The sequence below is a fragment of the Pan paniscus genome, chromosome X (genome assembly GCF_029289425.2).
Source record: "Pan paniscus chromosome X, NHGRI_mPanPan1-v2.0_pri, whole genome shotgun sequence".
In the NCBI taxonomy this organism is placed as follows: Eukaryota; Metazoa; Chordata; class Mammalia; order Primates; family Hominidae; genus Pan; species Pan paniscus.
The window spans coordinates 11,938,350-11,949,079 of record NC_073272.2 but is presented as its reverse complement, the minus strand read 5'-3'; the positions used below and the strand labels follow the sequence as shown (position 1 = coordinate 11,949,079).

At 44.7% G+C, this 10,730-nt stretch overlaps 1 protein-coding gene across 2 annotated transcripts in view; it reads right to left on the bottom strand.

Annotated features, from left to right (window-relative positions):
* Positions 1-2,334: 2,334 nt before the first annotated feature.
* Positions 2,335-10,730, bottom strand: part of WWC3 (WWC family member 3) — a 129,733-nt gene continuing 121,337 nt past the window's right edge. The window contains exons 20-23 of one of the 2 annotated variants that reach the window (XM_034950643.4): positions 10,068-10,160; positions 7,877-8,104; positions 7,282-7,409; positions 2,335-5,387 (exon numbers count right to left, since the gene is read on the bottom strand). In XM_034950643.4, the coding sequence (XP_034806534.1) occupies positions 5,321-5,387; positions 7,282-7,409; positions 7,877-8,104; positions 10,068-10,160 (516 nt within the window). In that variant the 3' untranslated portion in view covers positions 2,335-5,320. Of the gene's footprint in view, positions 5,388-6,710; positions 7,410-7,876; positions 8,105-10,067; positions 10,161-10,730 lie in introns of those variants that run through there. The other variant, XM_063601874.1, reaches the window with a different exon arrangement.

Genomic DNA, 10,730 nt, shown 5'->3' with positions numbered 1-10,730 from the left:
TGTGGGTTGGATGTGAATTTGGAGGGGGGGGATGCAGAGGACAGATCATAGTGGATTGAATGGTGGGCCTAAAGATATGTCTACCTGGAACTTGGGAACGTGACCTTATTTGCAAAGAGTCTTTGCGGAGGTAATTAAAGACCTGGACATGAGATCATCCTGGATTAACCGGGTAGGCCCTAAATCCAATGGCAGATGTTCTTGTAATAGAGAGAAGACAGGGAGAAACGCAGAGAGAACGGTGATGTCACGATGGGGCCAAGACTGGAGTCATGTTTCTTGCACAAGCCAAGGATTGTCAGCAGCAGCAAGAGCCGGAAGAGGCGGGAAGGATCCTCCCCTAGGGCCTTTGAAGAGAGTGTAGCCCTGGTGACACTTTGATTTAGCACTTTTGGCCTTGAGAACCGTGAAATAAATTTTTGTTAAGCTACCAAGCTTGTGGTAAATTGTTATAGCAGCCAATACAGACTTTGGTGGTCTCTGGGATATATCTATTTTTCTTTTTTTAAAGAAATGCAGTCTCACTACATCGTCCAGGCTACTCTTGAACTGCTGGTGTCAAAGGATCCTCCCACCTCAGCCTCCCAAGTAGCTGGGACTACAGGTGTGCACCACCACCACTGGCTGGGATATACTTTTAAGTGAAAAAAGCCAGGTGAAGAAAAGTATGTTTTTATGCTACCATTTGCCCAAGGAGAGAAAAATACAAATATAGATGTGTTCATATTTGTGTAGTCATGTGTATATGTGTATATGCACACATGTATATATTTGTATGTACACACTTACATATTTATATACCTGCTTATATTTTAAAATAACAATGCAAGGAAAAACAGTAATCTCTTTTCAATGGTTACCTGTAAGGAGAGGGGAAAAAATAGGGTAGAGGCAAGAATAAAAATCTGACTCTGTGGGGCGTGGTGGCTCACGCCTGTAATCCCAGCACTTTGGGAGGCCAAGGCAGGCAGATCACTTGAGGTCAGGAGTTCGAGACCAGCCTGGCCAACATGGTAAAACTCTGTCTCTACCAAAAACACAAAAATTAGCTGAGCATGGTGGCACACACCTGTAATCCCATCTACTCCAGAGGCTGAGGCAGGAGAATCACTTGAACCCGGGAGGCGGAGGCTGCAGTGAGTCGAGACCGCGCCACTGCACTGCAGGCTAGACAACAGAGCAAGACTCCATCTCAAAAAAAAGCCAGACATAACTACAATGAAATACCACTTGGCATCCACTAAGATAGCTATAAGCAAAAGGACATAACAAGTGTTGGCCAGGATGTGGAGCAACTGCCGGTAGGAATGGGAAATGGCACAGCTGCTTTGGAAACAGTCTGGCAAGTCCTCAAAGAGTTAAATATGGAGTTACCATGTAACCCAGTGATTCCACTTTTAGGTATAGACCTAAGAGAAATGAAAACATAGATCCACAGAAAAGCTTAAATGTGAAAGTCCATAGCAGCATTATCCATAATGGCCAAAAAGTGGAAGCAAAGTGTCCATCAACTGATAAATGAAGAAAATGTGGCCTGTCCATGCAATGGAAGATGATTCAGCCATAAAAAAGAATGAAGTCTCAACACACACTACAACACGGATGAATCTTGAAAGCATTATGCTAAGTGAATGAACCCAGACACAAAGGCCACATGTTATGTCATTGATATGAAATGTTCAGAATGGGCAAATGTGTAGAGACAGAGAGATCAGTGGTAGCTGGGGTCTCAGAGGATGGGGGAGCAACTGCTAATGAGTCTGAAGGCTTTTTTGGGGGGTGATGAAAACGTTCTAAAAATTGTGATATTTGCACGACTCTGAAGATACTAAAACCACTGAATTATACATATTAAATGGGTGAATTGTATGGCATGTGAATTATGTATCAAGAAAAGCTATTACCAAAAAAGAAAAACACAGACAAAAAAAATCCCAATAAGTGAATCATGTTTAGATTCTGTTCAAAGAGTTAAAGAATGACACAAGATAAATGAAAGAGAAAACCTTGGCTATTTAGTAACAGTAAGGAATTATTAAATGCTAAAATGTGATAAGGTTATTATGTTTTTCTCTTTTAGCAATACATATTGAAATATTTAAAGATGAAATGATAAGCTATATGGGCTTTGCTTCAAATTCTAAGAGGAGGAGGTGGGCTGGAGGGTAAAGGAGAGGGCAGCCGTGAATGATCGTGTTGAAGCTGGGTGAGCGCTGCGTTCAGCTATTTTCTCTGATTTTATACCTCTATTTTTATGCTTAAAAAACATACATTTTTATATATTTAAGCTTCCATAATTAAACATTCTTTTTCCATAAAGCCACACATTTCCACTCTGTTCTTAAGGCAGGTTAGTTTAATTTTATAGAAGAAATATTTTTCAAACAGTACAAATGACACAATTAGAGAGAAAAGAGTGACAAAAAAACAAAGAGATGAATACTGATTATAACTTATTCCCACAACAGGCTACTTATTTCTACAATTATCAATCAAAGCCTGACAATTCAGTGATTAGATGAAGTGAAAGCCAAATTCCCTTTTACATGTGGTACTATTTCAAAAGAACCCTGGTGGCAGGATCCTGATGGTTTTGAGACCAGAACTGCTTCTAAAACCTGGCAGCGTTTTTTTGTTTTGTTTTTATCGCGAGGCCTGGTAGATGGACAGATTGAAACATAGATGGAAACACCTAGGACTTCACTTTTCTGGCATGTGGGGTATTTTCTGGGCTTGGCGTGGCGGTCTGAACTAGTCAGAAGCTCCAAGACCACGTCATGAATGACAAGCAACATAGGGCGCTTGGTGTCCTTCTGCCTGCTCAGGCCACCTCCACTGCCTGCATCTGCACCTGCAGAGAACTGCCCGGCTCTCTGGCCTTCCTTTGTCTTTTCTTTCCTTGTCATGGCTGCACTGAGCTGCAAAAGCGGACACAGGCAGGGAGGCAGGGGGAGGTTCAAAGGAAAGGTGGCAAACACGAGGGTTCCTTGGACTGATACGGAAGCAGGCGCTGCATCTGTTTCTTGCGGGCTATCAGTGAGATTCTATTTTTAAAAAACCCAGCCAGGCATGGTGGCTCGCAAGTCCAAGATCAGCCTGGGCAACAGAGCAAGACCTTGACTCTAAGAAAAAAATCAAAATAGGCTAGGCACAATGGCTCATGCCTATCATCTCAGAACTTTGGGAGGCTGAGGCAGGAGGGTCACTTGAGCCCAGGAGGTTGAGGCTGCAGTGAGCTATGACCACGTCACTGCACTCCAGCCTGGGCAACAAAGCAAGACCCTGTCTCAAAAACAAAACAAAACAAAACAAAACAAAAAAACCCCTTTGGGTGTCAGGGTGGATGGGAAGTACTTCAAATGGAAATCTGTGCAGGCTGGGCAGTGAAATTTATTTGAAAACATTTGTCTAGGGCTTCCTGCACTGACACAGTGGGTTTCCCCACATTACTACTTAATAGGGCTTGGCAGAAAAGTAGCCTCAATCCCTCCCATTTAGAGAGATCCTTGTGGGGCACAGGCTGGGTGTCCTGGGGCCGAGGTGGAAATGAGCTGCCTCCCTGAACAGCCTAGGGTCCGGCAGTGTGGATGGTTGTTTGTTGCCCTTCAAAGTTTCAACAGCTGGGGCCTGGAGACGGGGCCTGCCCAGCAGCGCTGGGAAGGACCCAGGGTGCTCCGTGTCTCCCCACCTCTGTTGTGGACACATATAAAAAGGAATTGGCCAAAAAGAAAAAAAAAAAAAAGGCAAAACATGCAAGGCTAGAGGCAGAAATACATAGCAAGAGACAAGAAGTGTGAAAAGCATCAGGATTTCAGTCTTACCACCACTGACGAATTCCATTGTCTGTGATAGGTCGCGTGTCAATGAAATGCTTTTACAAAATCCACTTTTAATAAATGTAAAAAGGAAAGCAGGTTATACAAGGGGGGAAGCTACAGACTGATGAGAAGAGAGAGGCCTGATTCAAAGGGATATCTCCAAGGGAAGGGAAGAAAGGTCCAGGAGGAAGAGTTCTGAGTTCTGGTTCCTCTGACATTTCCTGTGGCCCACCCCATTGATTCAAATCGAGGCCTCATCGAGAAGAGTGCATTTCATCTACAATAAATATGTATTAGGCAAAATATTTATATCATTTGGCATTTCAAAGAATAATGGCATATTTTTATTACATTAAAAAATGTTTTTCCTCACAAGCTGGTTCTAAGATTTCTTGAGGAATAGTGGGACGACTCCAGTACAGGGAGCCTCCTGACTCAAACCTGATCCTCTCCTCTGGACGACTCGCTGGGTAGTTCTAGTTACCCGTATGTCCCTCCCTCCCCCAAACAAGCACTTTCAAAGGTGATGGTGTGTATGTCCTAACTGCTGTATTCACCCACGGAGTCAACGAGCATGGGCATTCCTACTTCCTCGTTCCCTTTCACTTTCCTTCATGACACAGTGGCGTGGCAGGAGTTCCTCCGCCACCCTCCTGGTCTGTTACAGTCGGACAGGGCGGGGTGGGGGGAGGCGGGCAGCATGGACAGCCACCACGGACAGTCAGGCTGAAGCCCCACAGACAGCCACCACAAGCAAGCAGGCTGAAGCCCCGTACACCAGAGGCCCTGGCGCCTGCTTCAGACTCACGCTGAGCACAGAAAGATGCTTCCGAAGGCAACACAGAAATGAGCGGTTGGCGTGCGGCCCACGCCAGAGACTGACCTCTGCAACACACACATGCTTCCGAGTCACGATTGAACCACTGCAGGGGACATTTTAACATGACATCAAGGGAGTGAATGTGTACAATATACATGGTAAATGCACATATGATACGGTGACAAATTTAGCACATAGTGTTCGCATTTCAGGTGTCAAAAACAAAACCAGCCCCAAGTTCCGTTCTACTGCATGAAAAGTACTAAAGAACAAAATTTCAGTCTTAAAATACATCTTAAAGTCAGTATTTTCCTTCAAGGAAAAAAAAGTACTATAAATAAATTACAATACAGTGAATTTGCCTGAACTCACTTCGTTTCTGTCTTCCAGCCTTTAAGTCAAATAAAACAGCATAAAAACTGTACATTCTTAACATGATAGTTGATCTTTTATAAAATAACCTGTCTTCAGAGATGTCGATTTCACAACAAGGAAAAACCAAGCCCTGTTGCCGTCACTATTATAAAATATATATGTATAGATATACGTGTTTTTTTTTTTTTTTACAAAATGTGTATATTAATAGCTTTGCACAAATATTTTAAAGACAAATTCAGCTAGTCTAAGAACTTCATGAAAATAAAACAGGTGGATAAATACTTCATGTGCACAATGCACTCCATCAGACGTCGTCGGCTGGGAGAGGAGGTATGTTGATCCTTGGCCTTGTGAAGAATGCTATCTTCTCCCTGGGACCGGAGACAATTACAGGTCAGAAGTTGATATGAAGACACGGAAAGCTGGTGGCTCTCATATCAATCATGGCTTTTCTTATTCATACAACAAACTGAATTTAAGTCCCCAACAACACATGTGCTTGTATAGAGTCTCCAAATGTTAATTATGAAGAACCGTAAGGGCAGGGGTTTCTTCATCTCCAGTACCTAGAACAGTGCCTGGTGTATATTAGGTGCTCAGGAAATACGGGTCATATTAACAAATGAATGAAAAAGTGAAAACTATGTGAATATTAAATGTATACAAAAATTAAGGCTAAAAGACACATTTTATTCGCCCTTAACAAGGAAGGACACACTGACACATAGGCTACAACATGGATGAACCTCGAAAACCCTCAGCTGCGGGAAAGAAGCCAGATGCAAAAGTCCATGTAAGATATGATCCCATTCCTATGAAACAGGCAGAAACGCACATCCCTAGAGACAGAGCTAGAGGAGGGAGAACGGGGAGTGACTGCTTAATGGGTATAGGGTTTACTTTTGGGGTGGTAAAAATGTTCTGGAACTAGACAGAGGGGTGGTTGTGCAACATTGTGAATGCGCCAAAGGCTGAACTGTTCACTTTAAAATGGGTCATTTTATGTTATGTGAATTTCAACTTAATTTTTTTTACAGACACAAAAGAATACTGATACATCTGTAAAAATCCCCTCAGCAAAAACAAAAACAGACAAAACCAATCTATACTATTAGAATTCAAGGTGGTGGTTACTCTAGTGTGGGATCTGGGGGCACTGATAATGATCGATTCTTAGGACGAGTTTGTAACAATTCACTGGACCATGTGTGTATGATACGCAGCTTTCCTGCAGATACATTTTGCCTTAATCAAAAGTTAATTGAAAAAGCAAAGGTGGTCGGGTGCAGCGACTCATGCCTGTAATCCCAGAACTTTGGGCAGCTGAGGCAGGTGGATCGCTTGAGCTCAGGAGTTCGACATCAGCCTGGGCAACACAGTGAGACCCCATCTCTACAAAAATGAGCAGGGCATGGTGGCATGTGCCTACAGTCCCAGCTACCTGGGAGGGTGAGGTGGGAGGATCACTTGACCCTGGGAGGTCAAGGCTGTAATGAGCCATGACTGAGCCACCACACTCCAGCCTGGCTGACAGAGTGAGACCCTGTCTGGGGGTGGGGGGACATATATGTATGTGTATGTATATCACTGTTGTTTACAATAGCAAACATTTGAAGACGAGCAGCATGTTATAAAATATAGTGGTTGAGTAAACTATTAGATGAGACATTACAGTCAAACAAGATAGCACATTATACAGCAATATGGAATATTTTAATTTAAAAAATGCTAAATGCAAAACTGAACCCGCATTATGATTAGAAGTGGCATGAAAAAAACTGTAGGAAAAAAAGATCAGGATAAAAACATGAAAATACACTACTGGCTGCAGTGGATTCCTGTTTTGTTCTCAACTTCCCATGGGTTTTACAGACTCACAGGGCCAGACGCAGGGGCTCACGCCTGTAATCTCAGCACTTTGGGAGGCTGAGGCAGGTGGATCATTTGAGGTCAGGAGTTTGAGATCAGCCTGGGCAACATGGCAAAACCCAGTCTACTAACATTTAAAAATTAGCCGGGTATAGTAGTGCGCACCTGTAATCCCAGCTACTCGGGAGGTTGAGGCATGAGACTTGCTTGAGCCCAGGGGGCAGAGGGTGCAGTGAGACAAGATCGCACCACTGCACTCCAGCCTGGGTGACAGAGTGAGACGCTGTCTCAGAAGAAAAACAAAAACAGACTCACTGTACTTTTTGCCATGCCAAAGGCACGACAGTAAGGAGGAAGCAGGGCCGAGGGGCCGGCCTTGCCACGCCTCCGCCATACCTAAAGGTCTGCACTTGGATGGGCTCTTTGTGGCTCTGCCCACGCAGCTGGTAGATCTCCTTGGAGGCCTTCTTCAGCATCTTCTCAGCCGCCTGCTCATGACGGTAGTCAAGTTTGGTCTGTCTTGTCTGGAACAGCAACATTGGACCAACAAGACGATTTTATTGATTTTTTTTTTTTTTTTTTTTAAGGAAGAATGTTCACTGCCAGCCCTGGAGCCCAGAAGAACCAACCACAGTCAGTGAGTGGTGACAGGAGGGAGTAAGGCCCACCTCACCCACACTCCCCCCAAGGAATTCCTCCCAGGAGACAGAGGCCAGGGGGTGGCTGGAGTCAGGCCTAGCGACTGGGGACCCAGAATGTTCCCCCGACAAGGTGGGGAGGGCCCGTGACCCCTCCTCCAGCACCCGCAGCCTCCAGATGCACGCAGAAGCCACACAGACGCCACCCTCGCAGCCCACAGAGGGAGAAGGGGCTCCAAGAGCACAGTGGTGGGGCACTTCAGGGACCACCTCCGTGTCTGGGAGGCTCCCTTCAGAGCCTGGAGCAGGGAGCAGTGAGGTGCAGGCGGGAGCTGGCCACAGGGGACCCCCACCTGCCGCTCGGCCTCCCGCAGCAGGCCACGGAGCCGCTCGTCCCGAAGCACCCAGGGTGGGAGGTCAGTCTGGCCACGGAGCTGGGCGTCCTCCAACCGCTGCCGCAGCTCACGGAGGGCGCAGAGCTCCTCATTCAGCTGCCTCTGCCGTGTTCTCGACGCCTGGAGATCCAGCTCCAAGTCCAGGGAGGTGCGGGCCATGAGCTCAGCCAGGGAAGACCTGCATGACTGCAAGAGACGCCAGCTGTGAGCCCTCACTCAGGCCTTCTAGAAGGTTCTTCCACAATTAATAGGAGACAGGTCAGGCACACGTATTTCTCTAAGCACGCCCAAGGTTAAAAAACACAGATGTGGGCAAGAGGAATGTAAATCTCTAGTTCAGTATCAAGGTTAGTAACAGCAAATTGTTTTTCTTTAATGATGACCTATGTATTGGCAGAAGTGTGCAGCAACAGATGCTCTTATATGGGGCTGGCGGGATCAAAAATGGAGCAATCTTTCTGAAGGGCCATTTGAGAATATATATATGTCTACAGCAAACTTGCATCTGAAAGGCATAACTGCTGACATGCAAAAGTGGTCCAATTAAGGTTTATGACAGAAAAAAAAAAGTAAGTCTATAACAGCAGGAAACGTTAAATAAATTACAAGGCCAGTATAAAATGTAGCCATTGTAACAAGTTGAAAAAAATATATGGACATGGAAAAATCTTAATGATCCACTGTACAAGGGGAAAGAAAGTACGTTATAAACCACGAGTGCTTGTTGTTTAAAAAATAGTATACACACTCCCAACACAAACACGCAGACACACACATGCAAACTGTCCAAAGCTTCCCTCCCCATATAAGCCTCAAGTAAGCAAACATACCTATGCTCAGGAAAGCCCTGACAGGGAAAAGACTCTTGTCTGCGGAACTGAGAGCAGTACTTCCCATCCAATGGGAAACAGAACCCTGAGACAGCAGTCACCGCAGCAAAACCACAAATCCATTCGCCAATCACCATGGGTCAGTGGCCTGAGTCACGGTATGCTTTTTACACACACAACGCTATTTTGCACATACACAGAATTTAAATGCAAATATGGGTTGTAACTTAACAAATATAAATTCTTTAAAAGCACTGCTGAATTCTCAGCAGAGCTTCATGGTTCTCAACCAGGAGAATCTGGCCCCCGGGAGGACAGCTGGCAATGTCTGTGGACATTTTGAGTGTCACAACTGCTGTGTATGTGATGGGGTGTTAGTGGCATCTGGTGGATGGAGCCCAGGGACACTGCTCAACATCCTAAAGTGCACGGGGCAGCCCCCACAGCAAAGAATGAGCCTGTCTGAAATGCCAGCAGTGGTGCTGCTGAGAGACACTTCTGAAGCCAAATTACGCACTTTTTTTTTTTTTTGAGACGGAGTCTTGCTCTGTCTCCCAGGCTGGAGTGCAGTGGCGTGATCTAAGCTCACTGCAACCTCTGCCTCCCGGGTTCATGCAATTCTCCTGCCTCAGCCTTCTGAGTAGCTGAGATTACAGGCACGTGCTGCCATGTCTGGCTAATTTTCATAATTTTAGTAGAGACGGGGTTTCACCATTTTGGACAGGCTGGTCTTGAACTCCTGACCTCAGGTGATCCGCCCACCTCACCCTCCCAAAGTGTTGGGATTATAGGCGTGAGCCACCGCGCCCGGCCCAAATTATAAACTTTCTTATTCTTCCCAGTCAGCAGCCACTCTTGTATGTGGTAGAGCACAACTGCCACGTGGAAATTGGGGGTTTTTTGTGTGTCTGTCTCTCTTCCTCTCTACACACACACACACACACACACAAATATATATATATATATATATATATATATATATATATATATATTCAAACGATCCCTGCCCAGAAAAGCAATATGTTGAAAAACTCAACTTTTCTAAACTATATATACTCTCCTGTCAAAAAAAGAGAAAACAGCCTATTATATAAAAATGGTTATTTATTATACTGAAGAATGTAAAGATCACAGATTATCTGAAATCATGATACTATCTTAAGAAATATTAGCAACATTATGACATTACATCTGTTAAGTAAACAGGAAATAGAAATACCACCTTTTCATTTACATGACCTTAAATATTACCTTTTTAAGGCTTGTAAAATCACTCGCAGGGCAAGCACAGATTCCATATTTGTTTACAGGGCACATACCTGCTTATAGCGAAGGGTTCGTCTTTCCAAAGTATTTCGGACAAAGGGGGACTTCCGGGGCAGCGTTGAACTGTCGCTGTCACTACGGTAAAGCTGCACAAAAAAGAATGATGTTCAGAAACAATTTCTTAGCAATGCACAGTTCATTGTGTGTGTGTACTCAGAGTCTCAGAATGGATTATTTTCATCCTCTTCACAGGCCCTCGAGTGCACTTATGATTATTGGTGCTTGTAGCAGGTCTTTGGGTTTCAATTTAAACAAGAGTTTCTGCTAAAATGAAAAAAACAAAACAAAACAAAACAAAAACAAAGCAAACGAAACCCTCCCCCAGTTTCCAGGCTAACTGAGCCAACAAAATCTCTGTGTGATCGATACCAACGCCATTTTGTGCCCTGTACAGCCCCCATGAAGGCTAGCGCTGCCCTCAGCACGGTTCACTTTTCCTCAGTCTTTCTCATGTGCTGTATTTGTGGCTTTGGCAATAGCTGGGGAAAGTGACTTCCAAAAAAGAGACTCACTTCTGGTAGTAGGACAAGCCAACATTGCCAACTGCAGCTGTGCCCATCAAAGGCAGGGTGTGCTTTTAAACAGGAAAGTAAAGAATGTCATCTTTATGGGAGCCAAGTCATTACAGCCTTCATTTTGGTGGCAGGGTCTCACCT